This window comes from Eleutherodactylus coqui, chromosome 10 (assembly GCF_035609145.1).
Source record: "Eleutherodactylus coqui strain aEleCoq1 chromosome 10, aEleCoq1.hap1, whole genome shotgun sequence".
NCBI classification, from domain to species: Eukaryota; Metazoa; Chordata; class Amphibia; order Anura; family Eleutherodactylidae; genus Eleutherodactylus; species Eleutherodactylus coqui.
Genome location: NC_089846.1, coordinates 42,736,157 through 42,756,520, shown reverse-complemented (window position 1 = coordinate 42,756,520; position 20,364 = coordinate 42,736,157). Strand labels below are relative to the sequence as shown.

General features: G+C 43.7%; 1 protein-coding gene across 2 annotated transcripts in view; it reads right to left on the bottom strand.

The window, feature by feature from the left end:
* TEX11 (testis expressed 11) overlaps positions 1-20,364 on the bottom strand; it is a 120,415-nt gene that overhangs the window by 60,318 nt on the left and 39,733 nt on the right. For both annotated transcript variants that reach the window (XM_066579786.1, XM_066579787.1), the window contains exons 12-14: positions 16,211-16,296; positions 13,490-13,627; positions 9,333-9,435 (exon numbers count right to left, since the gene is read on the bottom strand). In XM_066579786.1, coding sequence (XP_066435883.1) covers positions 9,333-9,435; positions 13,490-13,627; positions 16,211-16,296 — 327 coding nt within the window. The remainder of the gene's footprint in view (positions 1-9,332; positions 9,436-13,489; positions 13,628-16,210; positions 16,297-20,364) is intronic.

Genomic DNA, 20,364 nt, shown 5'->3' with positions numbered 1-20,364 from the left:
GCACTACCGTCTCCTGGCCTGCACCCACACCCTCACCTCCGCTGTCCTCGGCCCCATCCAGCAGTGTAGTTCAGCGCACCGTCCAGCCGTCGCTTGCGCAACTGTTGGAGCGCAAGCGCAAGTACGCCGCCACGCACCCGCACGCTCAAACGTTAACCGTCCGCATAGCAAAATTCATCAGCCTTGAGATGCTGCCGTATAGGGTTGTGGAAACGGAGTCCTTCAAAAGTATCATGGAGGCGGCGGCCCCGCGCTACTCAGTTCCCAGTCGCCACTACTTTTCCCGATGTGCCGTCCCAGCCCTGCACGACCACGTCTCCCGCAACATTGTACGCGCCCTCACCAACGCGGTTACTGCCACGGTCCACTTAACTACGGACACGTGGACAAGCACAGGCGGGCAGGGCCACTACATCTCCCTGACGGCACATTGGGTGAATTTAGTGGAGGCTGGGACAGAGTCAGAGCCCGGGACCGCTCACGTCCTACCCACCCCCAGAATTGCGGGCCCCAGCTCGGTGGTGGTATCTGCGGAGGTGTATGCTTCCTCCACTAAAGCACCCTTCTCCTCCTCCTCCTCCTCCTCTGTCTCGCAATCAAGATGTGTTAGCAGCAGCATGTCGCCAGCAGTCGGTGTCGCGCGGTGTGGCAGCACAGCGGTGGGCAAGCGTCAGCAGGCCGTGCTGAAACTACTCAGCTTAGGCGATAAGAGGCACACGGCCCACGAACTGCTGCAGGGTCTGACACAGCAGACCGACCGCTGGCTTGCGCCGCTGAGCCTCCAACCGGGCATGGTCGTGTGTGACAACGGCCGTAACCTGGTGGCGGCTCTGCAGCTCGGCAGCCTCACGCACGTGCCATGCCTGGCCCACGTCTTTAATTTGGTGGTTCAGCGCTTTCTGAAAAGCTACCCACGCTTGTCAGACCTGCTCGTAAAGGCGCGCCGGCTCTGTGCACATTTTCGCAAGTCCCACACGGACGCTGCCACCCTGCGCACCCTGCAACATCACTTTAAGCTGCCAGTGCACCGACTGCTGTGCGACGTGCCCACACGGTGGAACTCTACGCTCCACATGTTGGCCAGGCTCTATGAACAACGTAGAGCTATAGTCGAATACCAACTCCAACATGGGCGGCGCAGTGGGAGTCAGCCTCCTCAATTCCTTTCAGAAGAGTAGGCCTGGTTGGCAGACATCTGCTATGTCCTTGGTAATTTTGAGGAGTCTACCCAGGTGGTGAGCGGCGATGCTACAATCATTAGCGTCACCATTCCTCTGCTATGCATCTTGAGAAATTCCCTGCAAACCATAAAGGCAGCTGCTTTGCGCTCGGAAACGGGGGCGGGGGAAGACAGTATGCCGCTGGATAGTCAGGGCACCCTCCTGTCTATTTCTCAGCGCGTACAGGAGGAGGAGGAGCATGAGGAGGATGAGGAGGAGGGGGAAGAGACAGCTTGGGCCGCTGCTGACGGTACACCGGCTGATTGCCTGTCATCCTTTCAGCGTGTATGGCCTGAGGAGGAGGAGGAGGAGGAGGAGGAGGATCCTGAAAGTGATCTTCCTAGTGACGACAGCCATGTGTTGCGTACAGGTACCCTGGCACACATGGCTGACTTCATGTTAGGATGCCTTTCTCGTGACCCTCGCGTTGCACGCATTCTGGCCACGACGGATTACTGGGTGTACACACTGCTCGATCCACGGTATAAGGAGAACCTGCCCCCTCTGATTCCCGAAGAGGAAAGGGGTTCGAGAGTGTTGCTATACCACAGGACCCTTGCGGACAAGCTGATGGTAAAATTCCCAGCCGACAGCGCTAGTGGCAGAAGGCGCAGTACCGAGGGCAAGGTAGCAGGGGATGTGCGTAGATCGAGCAGCATGTACATCCCAGGCAGTGCAACAGTCTTTAAGGGCCTGGCCAGCTTTATGGCTCCCCACCAAGACTGTGTCACCGCTCCCCAGTCACGGCTGAGTCGGCGGGAGCACTGTAAAAGGATGGTGAGGGAGTACGTAGCGGATCGCACGACCATCCTTGGTGACGCCTCTGCCCCCTACAACTACTGGGTGTCGAAGCTGGACACGTGGCCTGAACTAGCGCTGTATGCCCTGGAGGTGCTTGCTTGTCCTGCGGCTAGCGTCTTGTCGGAGAGGGTGTTTAGTGCGGCTGGGGGAATCATCACAGATAAGCGTAGCCGCTTGTCAACCGACAGTGCCGACAGGCTAACACTCATCAAGATGAACAAAGGCTGGATTTCCCCAGACTTCTGTTCTCCACCAGCGGACAGCAGCAATACGTAAGCAATACGTAGGCTGCACCCGCGGATGGAAGCTACGTTCTCTCTCACCATCCAAAACGGGGACATTTCTGCTTCATCAATCTGTGTCTAATATTCCTCCTCCTCCTCCTGCTCCTCCTCCTGAAACCTCACGTAATCACGCTGAACGGGCAATTTTTCTTAGGGCCACAAGGCTCACTCAAATAATTTTTCTGAACAATTTTTATAAGTTTCAATGCGCTTAAAAGCGTTGGAACTTTAACTTGAACCAATTTTTCGTTACACTGGGCTGCCTCCAGGCCTAGTTACCACTTAAGCCACATTAACCAAAGCGATTCACCTGCCATCTTGGTTGGGCATGGCCAATTTTTACTGAGGTACATTAGTACTGTTGGTACACCAAATTTTTGGGGCCCTCACCTACAGTGTAATCATAGCAATTTGTATGTTCTTCGCCTGCACTCATGGTACAGAAAGGTGTGTGGGGTTGGCCTACACTTTAGCTACATAAATGTAACTTGGGCCTTGGCTATACTAAGGCTACTGACATGGAACGAAGACTGCGCTCTCGCTATACTGCTTCGGAATTGTTACTGGGGCCTGTCTTGAGTGCTACTATTGCTGACATGGAACGAAGACTGCGCTCCCGCTATACTGCTTCGGAATTGTTACTGGGGCCTGTCTTGAGTGCTACTATTGCTGACATGGAACGAAGACTGCGCTCCCGCTATACTGCTTCGGAATTGTTACTGGGGCCTGTCTTGAGTGCTACTATTGCTGACATGGAACGAAGACTGCGCTCCCGCTATACTGCTTCGGAATTGTTACTGGGGCCTGTCTTGAGTGCTACTATTGCTGACATGGAACGAAGACTGCGCTCCCGCTATACTGCTTCGGAATTGTTACTGGGGCCTGTCTTGAGTGCTACTATTGCTGACATGGAACGAAGACTGCGCTCCCGCTATACTGCTTCGGAATTGTTACTGGGGCCTGTCTTGAGTGCTACTATTGCTGACATGGAACGAAGACTGCGCTCCCGCTATACTGCTTCGGAATTGTTACTGGGGCCTGTCTTGAGTGCTACTATTGCTGACATGGAACGAAGACTGCGCTCCTCCTATAATGCTGCTAGTGATATGTTAGTGGGGCCTGTCCTAATGCTACGGCTGAAATGTTACGAATTCTGGCCTCTGCCTATACCGCTGCTAATGGTATGTCTCTGGGGTGTGGAAACAGAGGCTTCCCAAAGACATGATAGCGGCGAGGCCATTTCCCACCAACGTGGTTACTGTAAAGGTGCATATAACCACGGACACGTGGAGAGGACACGTAGTGCCTCAAAAACATCCCCCTCCTCCTCCAACAGGGAAAACATTCTTGGCAAATGCCTTTACATTGGTTCGTCTGGTGGCAGTCCAAGAATTTCACCTTTACCGACACAACGAGAGCCCCCACACCATCCCCCCGCCACGGCCCACTTAATCCTGGCCGCATTCCGAAAACCAACAAAATACAACCGTGCTACTAGGTCCTCAGTCACCACCACATTACCACCAACGCGGTTACTGTTAAGGTACATATTACCAGTCTGACTGGGGCATGCAGACACCTTGACAGAATGAATAGTGTGTGGCACATAGGTTCCCCATTGCTATGCCCACGTGTGCAGCTCCTAATGGCGGTGGCACAGGATTCTATTTCTCATTGCTTCTGTACAGCATTGTGGGCTATCGCCCCGCCCCTTTTAAAGAGGGCCGCTGCCTAGCCATGCCAACCCTCTGCAGTGTGTGCCTGCGGTTCCTCCTCATGGCAGACGCACTTCTAAATAGACATGAGTGTGGCGTGGCATGAGGGCAGCTGAAGGCTGCGCAGGGACACTTTGGTGTGCGCTGTGGGGGGGAGGGGGGGGCGGTTGGTCAGCATATAACCCAGGAGAAGTGGCAGCGGAGTGTCATCCAGGCAGTGATTGTGCTTTGTTGTAGCTAGTGTGGTGCTTAGCAAAGGTATGCCATGCTAATGAGGGCTTTTCAGAAGTAAAAGTTGTTGGGAGGGGGGGGGGCCCACTCTTGCCGGTATTGTGGCTTAATAGTGGGACCTGTGAACTTGAGATGCAGCCCAACATGTAGCCCCTCGCCTGCCCTATCCGTTTCTGTGTCATTCCCATCACTTTCTTGAATTGCCCAGATTTTCACACATGAAAACTTTAGCGAGCATCGGCGAAATACAAAAATGCTCTGGTCGCCCATTGACTTCAATGGGGTTCGTTGTTCGAAACGAACCCTCGAGCATCGCGGGAAGTTCGTTCCGAATAACGAACACCCGAACATTTTGGTGTTCGCTCATCTCTATTGAGGAAGTAAGGGTGTCTGGGACCTTAGGAGGCAGTGATCATGCTATCCTTGAATTTTGGATAAAAAGGGGAGGAAGACCTGAGAAGTCTCAGACCTCAAGGTGGGATTTCAGAAAGGCAGATTTCAATGAACTCAGAAAGAGGGTAGGAAGAATCCAATGGCTGGATGTTCTTAAGGACAGAAATGTCCAAGAAGGTTGGGAAATATTGCGAAATGAGATTCTCAAAGCACAATCGTTAACAATCCCTAAAAGAAGGAAGAATGGGAAGCATTTAAAGAGACCCGGATGGATGAACACAGAACTTGCACACATGTTAAAAACAAAGAAAAATATGTTTATCAAATTTAAAGAGGGGGATATATCTAAAGAAGAATATAATGCGGTCTGCAGAAACTGTAGGGCAAGTGTCAGAAAAGCTAAAGCTAATAATGAATTGAGGCTTGCAACAGAGGCCCAAAAGCAATAAAAAAAGATTTTGGGATTGGCTGCAAAAATCACTCCAGATGAGGTTAAAGATGCAATAAAAACACTGAAAGTGAATAAACGCCCGGGGCCGGACGGCTTCTCCGCTACTTACTACAAAAAATTTGCCCCATTTCTTCACACTCATCTCGCTAATTATTTTTACGCGATTAGGGACAGTCAACAACTGAGACAAACATCGCTTACGGCAGCTATTTCCATGATCCCCAAGCCTGAAAGAGATCCACTGGACAATCAAAGTTACCGGCCTATCTCCCTAATCAATATAGATATAAAACTCCTCTCTAAAATTGTAGTCTCACGACTAAATACGGCTTTAACATCTATAATTGGAAAGGACCAAGTGGGTTTTGTCCCAGGCCGCCAAGCCCCAGCTAGCATCCGCCGGATTACACACCTTACACATATCTGCCAAACTAGGGGCATCCCTGCAATGTTGCTCTCCCTGGACGTCTATAAAGCCTTTGATACCATAAGCTGGTTACCTGTTTTCGGTATTAGAGCATTGGAGGTTTCCCACCGAGTTCCTAACTTGGTTGTGAATCCTATATAACTCTCCTAAAGCTGCCCACTTTCCCCCCTACTCTTTATTTTAGCCTTAGAACCACTAGCTATAAAAATCCGTAATAATCCTGATATTAGAGGAATCAAAATTGCTGGGGTCCATCATAAAATTAGCATGTTTGCAGATGACATACTCGCTATAATATCATCCCCCCCACACTACAATTCCAAATCTCATGGCTGAGCTGTCCAGGTTCGGGTCAATCTCTGGTTTGAAAATTAATGAAACAAAATCTAAAACTTTTAATCTTACCCTGCCCTCACACACACTTTCTCTACTACAATCCAACTTCCCATTTCAATGGATGATGGGGTCACTGGGCTATCTGGGGGTGAGTCTGACTAATTCCTACTATGCGTTGTATGCACAAAACTATATACCACTCCTCCGTAAACTTCGCCTACTATTGGTAAGCTGGGACCGATACCATATATCATGGATTGGAAGAGTGAACTCCTTAAAGATGTTGCCATGACTTCCCTCTCGCTTTTCAAAATTGGAAAAATAGAAGCATCACCAAGGTGCATCACCTACTCTCTCGGGAGGGTGTGACTACGTTTCCTATCTTACAGAAAAACAAGGATGTACCATCCTCAGAAATATTCCGTTATTTACAGTTAAAGAACTGGTCGTCCTCCCTCTTGAAAAATATGAAACCTCCATATACCCTCACCCCCTTCGAATCTTTCTGCCTTAAACATCCGCAGGCAAGAGGTCTCATCTCTCAAATATACTCGAATCTTGTTCATACCACATACCGTATGTAACTAGATGGGAGCGGGATTTGGGGGATGTTCTGGGTGAGGAGGAGTGGTCTCAGATTTGGAGATCCACCAACCGTGGTGTCTGTAACATATTAATGTTGGAAACCTCATACAAAATCATTCTTCGCTGGTATTTGGTCCCCACCCGAATAGCACATGAGGTCCCTGGCTATTCTAAAAATTGTTTCAGAGGTTGTCCTTCCCCTGGAGACATGCTCCATATATGGTGGTCCTGCCCTAGAGTTAAAAGACTTTGCATTAGAACATACTCCCTAATTTATTCAGTAACATATCATAACCTGCGCAAAAATCCATGGGAGGCTCTGTTGAATAAAAAGATTGAGAATATACCCCCAAATTCCAGGAGGTTGATTTTTTTCCTCTTCTTAGCTGCAAAACAAACTATTGCCCATTCTTGGCGTAAAGCTTCTCTGGACTTTTCTGAAGTTAAACGCAGCATAAATTGATACCTGATAAATGAAAAGCTAACCTCGATAACAAAAGATAAAGGTGATAAATTTCTTAGTGTATGGACTCCATGGATAAACTATGCCTTTCCTACAGCGGGGTTAAGCCTACTAACCTAAATTTGGTCTCTTGGGATCTTTGCCCTTTGGGGCGGCAGCCCTGAGAGAGAGGAAATACTCCCCCACCCCACCATTTTACCCATCCCTGTTCCCTTGTGGAAATGTGATTTGGCCCTGGCCAGGCCTTTGTTCCTTATTGTATAATTTTCTTTCCAAAAATAGCAACACAAGTTGTGAATTAAGATAACCATTGCTATTTTCTTGTTATATATTTTCATTCAGAAGATATAAGGTGCGTAGCTATATTATTATGTTATGACTGGAAAGCTTTTCATACTGCTATGCCTCTGTATGTGTAATTGAAAATTCAATAAAAACTTTTTTTTTTTTTAATAACAAGATTTTGGGAGTATATCAAAAGCAAAAAAAGTCAAAAATGCTATTGGATGCTTATGGAATGAAAATGGTGAATTGGTTAAGAATGATGTTGAGAAGGCCAAATTTTTAAATTCTATTTTGTATCTGTTTTCTCAACTGATCTTCCCGTGCTATTGGGGGAATAAAAGAAGGCAGGCTATCTATAAGCAGAGAGATGGTGAGGGAACACTTAGCTAACTTAAATGAATTCAAGTCTCAAGGTCCAGATGAATTACATCCTAGGATACTAAAGGAAGCAGCAGAGGTAATTGCTGAACCACTTGCCATAATCTTTGAAAATTGCTGGAGAACAGGAGAAGTCCCAGAAGATTGGAAAAGGGCAAATGTTGTCCCCATCTTAAAAAAAGGGATGAAGGTGGATCCAGGAAACTACAGGCCTGTGAGCCTGACTTCTATACCGGGAAAGATCTTTGAACAAATTATTAAACAACAGGTATGCAAGTACTTGGATGAAAATGGAGTAATTAATGAGAGCCAGCATGAATTTGTAATGAGCAAGTCATGCCAGATGAATCTAATTTCCTTCTATGACAGTATCACCGACTGGGATGATCAGGGAAATGCGGTGGATATAGTATATCTTGACCTATGTAAAGCATTTGACAAAGTATCTCATACCATACTTATTGAAAAAATGACCAAATATGGGGTTGACAAGGCAACTGTTAGGTGGATTCACAACTGGCTGAGTGATCGTACTCAAAGAGTGGTCATAACTGGCTGCACATCCAAGTGGAAGAATATATCAAGTGGGGTACCACAAGGCTCTGTCCTAGGCCCAGTGTTGTTCAAGATTTTTATACATGATCTGTAAGAGGGAATTGATGGGAAACTGATCAAATTTGCCGATGACACAAAGCTAGGAGGGATAGCTAACACTAAGGGAGAGAGAGAGTATTCAGAAAGATCTAGTAAAGCTTGCACAGTGGGCATCGACTAACAGAATGGTATTTAACAAGGAAAAATGCAAAGTCCTACATCTGGGCAAGAGAAATGAAAAAAAGCACATACAGAATGGGTGGAATTCGGCTAAGCAGCATTTGTACAAAACACTTGGGTATACTAATAGATCATAGACTGAGCATGAGTCAACAATGTGAAGCAGCATCCAAAAAGGCAAACACAATTCTGGGATGTATTAAGAGAAGCATAGAGTCTAAATCACATGAGGTCATTATCCCCCTCTACTCTTCCTTAGTCAAACCTCATCTGGAATACGGTGTCCAGACATAGACAAATTGGAGCAAGTTCAGAGAAGAGTTACCAAGATGGTGAGCGGTCTGCAAATCATCTCCTATGAGGAACGGTTAAAGGATCTGGGAATGTTTATCTTGCAAAAAAGAAGGCTGAGAGGAGACTTAATAGCGGTCTACAAATATCTGAAGGGCTGTCACAGTGCAGAGGGATCAGCCCTATTCTCATTTGTACAAGGAAAGACTAGAAGCAATGGGATGAAACTGAAAGGGAGGAGACTAAGATTAGATATTAGAAAAAACTTTGATAGTGAGGGAGATCAATTAGTGGAACAGGCTACCCCGGGAGGGGGTGAGTTCTCCTTCAATGTTCAAACAAAGGCTGGACAAATATCTGTCTGGGATGATTTAGTGAATCCTGCACTGAGCAGGGGGTTGGACCCAATGACCCTGGAGGTCCCTTTTAACTCTAGTAGTCTATGAATCTACCATATGATGTACTGAAAAACTTGAAAAAATTTGTAAGTAAAGTGAAAGTAAAAAAAAAAAACAGAACTGAACCATCTTGGCAAAAATGACATAACTCTACTGTGTGTCAGTATGTTTATGATACCAAAGGGGTTAAGAGCGAAAATGTCACTTGTTATCTTGCACTATTTAAGCAAATCTTTTTTGCTCCTAAAAATGCGTTGTTTTTTTTTATTTAACTCAAAATGAGAACTCATAACATCTTACCTTCTAAGAAATCATTCTCTTTAATTGCAATTTTATATAAGATGAAATGAGTAAAGATGCTGCCTTTTTGACACTTCTCTGCTGCAATTAATGCTTCCTTTGCCTGCAAAGAGAGAATCAAAGAGTGACTTTACGGGGCATGTCTCAGAACGTTGTAAAAGATTTTTTAACATTTTTTTTTTCTTTTAGAAAAAAGGGTTTTTTCCAGCTTTTTTTTTTTACTAGTACCATACACCGCTTTCCTGGCTCAGCTGCAGCACCAGTACCCCTTCTGACATTATGTTTGCAGGCTGCTGCAGCCAATCACAGACCTCAGCATTTTAAGGCCCATTTAGACACAACAATTATCGCTTAAAAGATGTCTTTTGAACGACTTTTGAGCAATAATCATTGATCGCTCAAACGCTGAGTGATCACCTTGCACTCCGGATGATGCAGAAGACAAGCGGGGGGCTGCTTGTTCTCTGCATCCAGCTGTTCCCTGCTGTTATATTCACTGAGACAGAAAGTTCCTCCCTTTTAATCAATAAATCACTGTAGATAACCCACTAATTTTTATATTTTTTGCTTAAAACATAGCCTTTATTAAATTACAAAGATAAAAATATAAACACTACTACCAAACTAAGACAAACAAATATCCTTTATATTTCTATTTCCCTCTATATCCTATAGTCAATACAGTAATTTCCTGATGATGACTCTATGTTACAAAGTCACCACTATATTGTCCCCTGTTACTTAGGATAAATGGATATAGGACAGATAATGTCAGTTTCCTTGCCCCATATCAGTGTCTAAAGATATCACTCTATATGATCAGTAACAATTTAACACTCGGGTTGCTGATGTTACCACTTGAGAGAAATAGATGATGGATAAATAGATTATTTTCTGGACTGATTTTAAAAAATTTTTTTTATATCAACTGCAACATATATAACGACAGTGGGAGATGATTTCGTGATGTCTCAGATCTCCACCCTCTGTCGCCACTGGGTAACCATCTATTATGCTGGTGACCACAGTACGTTATTTTCTAGGATCAATGATAATATAGATGGATTACACTTGAAGGGTCGTTTTATTGACCCTACTATGTTAAGATCTTGAAAAGAGATCCTTGAAGGGTCGTTTTATTGACCCACTATATTATGATCTTGAAAAGGGATCGACGCGTTTCTTTAGCCCAGATTTTCATTGGGCTAATTCATCAGGATCAAAGATTTTGTATAATAGATCGATTCTATAACTAAGATTTGCAGTAACGAACGGTAAATTAATCAACCCCTACTGGGAGACAATGAGTTATACAGGGGTATGGGTTAGCTAGTTTCAGGCAGTCTATGTAAGAAATATGCTGCCTGCTTTGCCGATACGGAACATTATCCCATGTTTCTCTACCCTGTATCTAGACAGCCTGAGCACTAATAGCTTTAAACAGGGCTAGCTCCAAGATAAACTACAGCATCACCCCAACTAAAATTGAGATAGCCTAACGATAACACTATTGTCCCTAATTCTGATAGACTGCTGGTTTATTTATGGCAGTCCAATGGACAGATTGCAGTGTAGATGCCTGAAAACTATGTTGGCTAAGTCATGTGCTCAGGAGCGCGGCATAGTGCGTGCTTATGCCCGCTCTGACAGTCCTCAGCTGTTCCCTGCTGAGAGCGCCCGGCTGTCATACAGCCAAGCGCTCCGAGCAGAGCATGCAGAGGACAAGACAAGTGTCCCCGCTTGTCTTCTGCATCCAGCTGTTCTCTGCACAGAGCACCCCACTGTTATACAGCCGAGCGCTCCGTGTGGGGTATGGAGAACAGAGCTGGACCGCTGAAAGACAACCATGAGCGTCGGCTTAACGGAAACTGCACAATGTCAGTGCAGTTAGACACAATGATTCGGTCAAAAGACTGCTTTTGAGCGAATTTTGAGCGATAATCGTTGTGTCTAAATGGGCCTTTAGCACTGAGGTCTGTGACTAGCTGCAGCAGTCTTAATACACAATAACAGAGGCCAGTGGCACACCGTGTATACCAACCCAATGGGGAAGTAATGTAGCAACTGGTGCCAGCAACCAAGAATGACCGTCGACTCCCCGGTCTCCAAGATACAGTCCAATATGCAAAGCCAGGAGCGGCACTCAGGAACTCAAATCCACTTTAAGTTTGACAGAAAAGATCTATCAGGTTTATTATAACTCCATAACAAAATGCGATGTTTTGACACAAGTGCTTGACAAAGACCACTTGCATCGAAACGTCGCATTTCGTTATGGAGTGATAACAAACCTCTTTTCTCTCAAACTTAAAGTGGATTTGAGTTCCTGAGTGCCGCTCTTGGCTTTGCATATTGGCTGCAGCAGTCTGACGTACGGTTCGCAAATTGCCTTTGTGGCCCGTAAACAGACACTGTGCTGAGTACAGAGGTGTAGCACTGGACAGCAAGAGAGCTGGGATAATTGAATATAGGTGGTTTTTATTATGTTTTGGCATGGGGATCTTAGTATGGTAGAGTTGGAAGGGACCTCCAGGGTCTTCGGGTCCAACCCCCTGTTCAGTGCAGGATTCACTAAATCATCCCAGACAGATATTTGTCCAGCCTCTGTTTGAATCATGGATCAAGAATGCTTTTAAAATGATAATTCTGCCAACTCCTTTAAATAGTGAAATCTCTCCAAAAGACCATTTCTTTCTGAAGGCCACCCCTGTTACCAAACCAGATTTCCTGTAACAGAATTTCAATTCTATCATATATCATACATACTGTCCATATAGTTTATGAGGACAACTCTTTAGAGGACCATGTGTCAATGCACTTTTAATAGTCTTTAAGTAGTTTTACTGTATTTTTGTCATCATTTCTTTCATTTATTAAAGCAAATTAAATGTTTTGTATAGGACATAAAATGCAATAAATAAGATGCACTCAATAATGTCAGTAGCATATTATCCCTTAGTGACGGCCAGTAAGCCTTTTTACTGACCTCACTAATGGGCTTTTAGCAAAATAAAGGAGGCTTGGCTGACTACTGAAACCTCAGATCCTGGCAGTTTAACCCAGTCAATAGCAACTGCAGCATGTAAGCAGATAACAAGGGAACAGGGCTCTTTGTGTCACCCGTCAGCAACCTGCGGAGTGATCGCAAGGTGACAATGGTTTCCCAAGGCAGCTGGAAGCATGACAAGGGTCTCCATGTCTGCCATGTAACTCAGCTTATTAGACCTGAGTCTTCAAGTTCCCCTTAAGGGGCTAAAAAAATAGCGTAAAAAAACTTCAATAAAGTTTAATCTAAAGAAAAAAATACACATTTTTTCCCATGAAAACCCTTTTTAAATGGATAAAGTACCAAAGAAAAGTTTAAAAAAGTAACACATAATAGGTATGACTGCATTCGTAACGGCCCAAGCAATTAAAATATTTTGTTGACTATTACACAGGGTGAATGCCGTAAAAAAACTTTAAAAAACTGTCAGAATTGCTATTTTTCTTTTGTTTGCCTCCCAAAAAATGCAATTAAAAAGCAATCCAAAAATTACATGCATCTCGTAATACTACCACTAAAAGTTACAGCTCTTCCCACAAAAATCAAGACCTCACATAGTTTAGTTACCGGAAAAAAAATGCTATCGATCTTCAAATGCGGTGATGCAGATTCAATTGTTTTTCTTTAAAAATGAGTTCTTATTGTACAAAAGTAGTAAAGTTTTAAAAAATCTGTATAAACTTGGTATCGTAATCGTGGTGATCCAGATAAAAATGTTATCCTGTTATTTTTACCAAATGGTGAACACTGTAATAACAAAGCCCAAAAATCAATTTATGACGGTTTTTCTATTTTATCTCCGCCCAAAAAATGTAATAAAAAGTTATACAACACATTATATGAACCCCGGAGTGGTGCCTGTGGAAAATACAACTTGTCCCAAAAAAACAGGCCCACATACAGCCTATGTCAACAAGTTATGGTTCTTGAAATGCAACAATGACAATCGCTTGAACCAAAAAATATGCTCGTCACCAAGGGGTTAATATAGCAGTTAAGTAATAACAAATAATAAACTTTTCTAATATTTTTAAAAAAAAATCTACCCAGCAATAGACAAAACACACATTTATGGAACAAAGCAAGACGATTTATATAGTTATTTGCTGACCTTGAGTAGCTCATTAAGGTACAGAAAACAGGAGGCCCGATTTCTCAGTAGTTTAGCAAGGTTGGGATCACTATGGTTTGCATCATAAAAGCTAAGAGAATAGTTATACCATTGTAATGCTTCAGCATAGTTTTTGGTCTGTGGATTAAAATAAAAACTGTCAAAAAAGAATGTGTTTTTGTTCCAAATTACTGCTCAATGCAAATATTAAGGAAATTGTAAGTGTACATGTTTAAATTGTATTTTTATAGGTGGCAGGCTGTCAGCTTTCTGAGAAAAAAAATATTGTGATGGTATATTAGCTGCACCATTGGCCTCTCTATGACAAAAAAAAGGAAAACCAAAACCTGTGTGTGACCAAAAATGCAGGTATCATAAAAAATCATTTAAAAAAATCTTTAAAAAAATAAAAAAAATCACAACATTTTTCTGCCATCTTTTCCTAGAAAACAAAATGATGTCCGAACGAAGCCTAGGTGTGGTTTCACATACACCCTTTTTTTGGAAAAACACCACTGTAGTTTTTGAGGCTAGACGTCGAATCTAGCAAGAAGCAGATATATATGGTCTTTTTTTATAATTCCAATTCCTTTTGAATACATTTCTAGCTTTTACTAAAAAAAAAAAAAAATTAAAACTGCTACAAAAACAGCATGGTTTTTCCAAAAATGTGCAAAATAACCCTATAGAGCTGTGCATAAATGAATGCGTTTAAGCATCAATGAGCTGATGCGATTTCTTACTTGGTCGCAGTTTTCCCAAAACAGATTGAAAGACTGATACACTCCTACAAAACATTTATTTCAAGTTATTGTTGCCAAAAGGTAGTTCTATATGTTAGTGAATCCTAGGGTATACTTATTTGTTATGAATTTTGGCTAAATGTAGAGCAAGAACAGTGTGGCACCGTGTTAGCTAGAGAAATCTGTGATGTTAAATGTTCTTGTATTAAAAAAAGACAAAATGATTATAGAGGTAATACGTTTATTGGCTTACCAAAGATGATACATGCAAACTTTCAACACTGCTTAAAGGGGTTGTCCGAGTTGTATGTTCTCTATAAAACCCAGTTCCCATGCTAAAATATAACAAATAGGCCTACAACGCACCTCACCCTGTTCCCCACTGCCGCTCTGAGTCTCCCCTCTGACGTAATGTTTACAGGCTTCCCCAGCCTGTTTACAAAACGTCACAGGCGATGCAGCCAATGACAGAGCTCAGGGATTGATCATTGAGCTCTGCCATTGGCTGCAACACTTGTAATCCCTTAAACCAGGCGGGACTGTAGCCTGTAAACATTTAAAGGAATGGAGGACCAACCAGCACCGCGGTACACAGCAGGCACAGGTGAGTATATGCCTATTTGTTATGTTAGTGCATGGGGAATGGGGTTTTACAGAGAACATACAACTCAGACAACCCCTTGAAGGTGTCTTCATCAGGCTGGGACTGATGAGGAGGCCTAAAGCTGCCTCGAAAGCCTGCATATATAATTTTTGGTGAGTCAATAAAAAGGTATACCCTTTATAATACTTTTGTCTTTTTATACAAGAGGATTCAACATTACATGATTTTTTGTTGTTTATAGAAGTTTGTGTGGAGCATACAATTGGCATTTAGGCTCTGATAAATAAAAACCTAGAATCAAAAAAGAATGTACTTCCTTTTTTTCTATGACAGTATGACTAGATTTTAAACTATAGAGACACACTACTGTTTACGTTAATTGTTCTGTGAAAAAGCACCCTAAGAAAAAAAAATTGCTGGACAATTTGAATCGTTCAGTGTAAAGACAGCCAGTGATCAAATAGTGAAGGATTATAATTTGTGTGCTTATCGTTCATTTAATGCAAGCATCGGCCGGTGTGAGCAGCAAGACCAGTTATACGGTTAGACAGTTTTGATATATTAAGCCCAGTGTTGTCACAATGGAATAATGCTTGGAGCAACCAAGGGAGTAGAGAGAGGGAGAACCTGTTGTGGCCAGATATCCAAGTGTGTCAAAGGAGTAAATCAAACTTGTGAGTGAAGATGTTATAAAGGCAAAAGGAATTCAGGCCAGGTTTACCTTGCTGACAGTAATTACATAGTAGTTCCAAAGAGTCCATATGTATTGTACAGCATGTATTTTCTAATGCTGTTTATCCCTCTATTTATGCAGTCATACACTAAGGACAGAGATAGGTTTCTGGTCTTCCACTTGGAGACAACATGGATTATAGTGGCCTTTTGGTTCAAATTTGGGAGACTGAAAAGGGGGGGGGGGGGGTCTACTGGACTTTGATCTATGATTTTTGACTAAACCTAGGAAATGTGGGAACATGCTGACTAGACCTGTGGGTGATCTCTGATGGCATCACAGCTTCTCAAGCAGTACAGTTAAGAAGTAAAATTCACACTAAGGGCCCACTGTACAGTTAAAGAAGGCAGGGCCTAGGATGGGAGGGTAATGGCCAGCCTCCCAATATGCCTAATATCATTTCAAACAACCTATGCATCTATATAATTAAATAAAGTAGCTGCTTTATTATATTGATGTATAAACTGGCTGATACGATGCCTATCTATATATACTACAGCGAGTGTACTGCCATATGCCACTCATAGGTGATTGAACGGCTCGGCAGTTGACCCACAATAAACATTTTTGTGCTGTACTTATGCAAAGAAAACACAGTTTTCAGTTCTATAAAAAAATTATTCAAATAAATCATATTAGACCTCAAGACTTTTGGCTGCACAATCCCATAAAACAAGATGCAAATGATTCAATATCTTAGGAGGCAACTCTTTTCCTGTGTAGTGCCCTGAAAAATAAAAAAATGTCCTTAGCTTCCCCTTGCAGATTTAAGACTTCAACCTATTTCTCACACATTAAGAACAGAAACACAATATGATACAATTGAATGAATCGAATTTATATTATATATATATATATATATATATATATATACACACATACATACACACACACCTTAGCCTGATGTGGTGAAGTTATCAAAGCAACTCTGCCCTCTTGTGTATGCATTATGTACCACTGCATGCTATGCCTCACACTCACTCATCATCACCATAGCATCTACAACAAAATGCATGCCTCACATCATCTTTAGCCACATAGGAGGTGCAAGGCTACTTCTTTCAATTAAACAAACGATGTACACTTTTTCATCAATCATCTGCTGAGCTTTCACGGAGACAGTTTCACAAAGTGGCAAAATCTTGATTTAACAAATTCCAAACTTGAAGGGGTTTTGTCATTAGAAAAAAAAAATCTTCTCCTCATCGATCCTTTCCTGGCTCTTCCAGTCCCCTGAGTCACGTCACCTCCAGGCGGGCAGATCCTCTTCTTCGTGATGGTACTTACATTCTTGGCAGTCTCATTCATGCAAGTCAATGTGTTCACTGCCTAGCAGAGATTGCTAAATCCTATGCCATGCTACTGCCACGACTGTGCATGCGAGCTGTCTCGCGGCAATAGTATATGAATACTCGCGGTGAACCAGCATGCATGCGCAGTCTCGACGATAGCCCAGCATAGGATTCGGCATTCCCTGCTAGGCAGTTGACTGCAGGAACGAGACTGCCTGTGAATGGACGCTCTATAACAGGAAAAAGAGGATCTTTCCGACTGGAGTTGAGGTGACCAAGGGGACTGGAGGAACCAGGAGATCGGAGAGGAGAAGGCTGCCTGGAAAGGAATAGGTAAGTATTGAATTTTTTTCTATAGACAGAACCACTTTAAGTCCTGTGTAATCAGGGTACGTTCTCCAATATATAATGGAGAAGAGGAGTGCCGAGCTGTGCAAGCAGATAGAATGAGACAATGAAAGGACCTCCATGTTAGTTTGCCCTGGGTACTTTGTGTATTTCAGATAGTAGACGCCTTATTATTATAACTATTATTCCTAATTCCACTGAATAATTTTCCTGAGGATGGATTTTTGTATATATTGATTGCAATCGACATCCTGGGACAGGCTTTCTACTACTATAACAACTGGCTTCATTCACTCAAGCAGATGTTCATATTAGTTCTGCAGACCTGTACAACTCTTGATGTCCATTTATCTATAGAAGTCACTGGACTTTGACTCAAGTCCTGTGCCGCAGGTACACTTCTAAGAGGTCATTAACACATTTTCTTTTTGTTGGCTTGCAGCTTTTTGGAGCCAGACTGGGCACAATTATTTCCGAGTACACTGCTGGTAAGAGTGTTCTCATTTACCACAAAACAAATCCAGTCTTGCAAGATCTGCATAAAACAAAAAAGCCTCCGTTTTGTTCTTTTCTTCGCCCCAGAACCTCAGATAGGAAGAAAAACCTCACAGGACCAAAACTAGAAAACCTTTTTTAAACTGCATCTTCCTGGCGCTACCAGCCAAAATCCTTCAAATCTGCCTCCACCAAATCCTCAGCATGAGAGGCAGCCCTCATTCAATCCCTCCAGGGTGTGGGGACATCTTGCCCTATTCCGAGAAACCTAGTTTGCTTACATCTCAGATGCCTGGTTTCGGGAGGTCATCTTCTCAGGCTATGCCCCCCAGATCGCTTCTTCAGATCCAAAATTCTAGTGCTTCATTTAAAAGCCAATGCTTTGGTGCAGGCAATAAAGGCACTATCCTCTCAGGGTATAATAGTCCCAGATTCTTCCTTGGAACACTTCAAAGGGTTCTATTTCAATATTTTCATTGTACCCAAGAAAGACGGCGCTGTCAGACTAGTTCTACACTTGAAGTTAAATCAATATGTCAAAGTTTGGCACTTCCGCATGGAGTCATTGAGGCCCGTCATTGCATCCATGGGACCAGGGGAGTTTCTATTATCCACTGACATCAGGGATGCCTATCTTTATGTCTCCATCTGCTGAGCGCATCATTGATTCCTCCCTTTTGCCATCCTATTGAAATATTACCAATATTACCAATTATTACCAATTTATGGCATTCCCATTCGGGTTGGCTACAGCCCTCTAGTTGCATATGGTTTTTGAAAGAGACATTGATCCTTCTTCCACCGGAGTTTATCTATGCTTCTTTTACTGGCATGGTGTTTGAAGCTGCCATCCTAAGGTATTTACGGAACCTGTCATTTAGACCATGATGAATGTTAAAAAGCCCTCCTCTTCCCGGGTTTACTATCCAGTCTGAAAGACTTTCTTCCTCTGGTGCGACTGACGCAACTTCCATCCTGTGTGTTTTTAGCTATCCCATCTCCTATCCTGCCTTTAGAAGGGGCTGGACATGGGTTTGGACCTTAGTTCCCTGAAAGGTGAGGTATTGACATTGTCCATTCTTTTCCAGTGTCCTCTAGCTTATAAGTCGGCCATCCATACCTTCCTATAGGGGGTCAATCATGCTATCCCTCCTTACCATTCTCCTGTCCTATCCTGGAACCTCAACCTGGCACTGGACAAGCTGCAGTCTCATCCCTTGTTGCATAATATCCCAGCTCTTCTTTTGCCCTGGAAGGTAGCCATTTTGGTAGCAATCACTTCCATCCGCAGGGTTTCTGAGCTTGCAGCCTTGTCAGCCAAGCCTCTTTTCATCATCGTTTATAAGGACAAATTAGTCCTGTGTCCCGTGCACTCCTTTCTACTTAAGGTGGCATCGGCCTTCCAGATCAATTAGAGCATTGTCTTATCTTCATTCTGCTGCTCCATCATTCACCCTCGGGAGTTAGCTCTCCACAAATTGGATTTGGTATGAGCCTTTCAGATATACCTTTACTGGACGTCATCTTTTTGGTGCTCTGACTCACTCTTTGTGCAATTCTCTGCGGTGAGCCTATTTGCTAGATAGGCTCAACGCTGAGACCTGTCTACGCTCCCCCCTATATTTTGTCACGGCCGTGGACAGGGGGCCTAAGGGTCTATCCTGAATGAAGGCACCGACTAGAGAAAACTCACTATTACGCTCATTCTTCCAATTAGCAAAGGTGCCAGGTCTCCGTGTGCCATATGGGTTAGCACCAGGGCCTGTTGGGAAGGGTCATCCTATATACAGCTCCCTAAACAGGGTTACACATATCTAGCAGGATCCTGTGGTTAAATAGAACATAAAAAAATGAGACAGTTATCTTGTGCTTTTCCTGTTGAAAAATAGATTCCGACAGAAACTTGGTAAATGGAGACAGACAGACACTTTGAAAGCTCTTTTCACACTGTGTCTGTAGTGTGTTGTAGTGTGTGTCCGGGGTATCAGTTGGGAGAAAATTTCTGCTGGAAACCTCAAATGTATAGGCTCTATACATGTATTCAACATTTAGTGGCATCTGTCACCCATAGGCTGCCATTGTAAAAAAAAAAAAAAAGAAGTTTACTGTTCTTTGAGATTTCCCAGTGTATACAGTTAAAGTACACTGAAAACTCAGTGTGAAAAGAGCTGAATCATAACAGAAGCCAAATTAAAAAAGACTATGGATTCACTAAAAGGTGTGTTTGGGGGGGGGGGGGGGGATGGTTGAATGAACATTTTAACAGGATGTTAAAATGTGATGTGAACCTAGACCAGTGGTGGCGAACCTATGGCACGCGTGCCAGAGGCGGCATGCACAGCCCTCCCTTCTGGCACACGCTGCCATCGGCCTCTCACCACTTGTGAATACCAGCAGGGGCCTCAGCTCCCCTGCCGGCATTCACACAGCTGCGCTGCTAGCAGCGCTGGGTACTTGTGTATTATGTCGCCGCCGGGTGTTAGGGGTGGCCCTACACCAGCATGCATTGCCAACTATTAACGCTCCCAGCTTCTGATTAGCTGGAGACGTGGTTATCTTCACAACTCCCGGCCTGGTCGGGGAGCACAGCGGGAGCAGCGGCAGGACCAAATCTAGTACCGTCCTGCTCCTGGAGGAGAGGCCGAACCTCGGCATCGGCA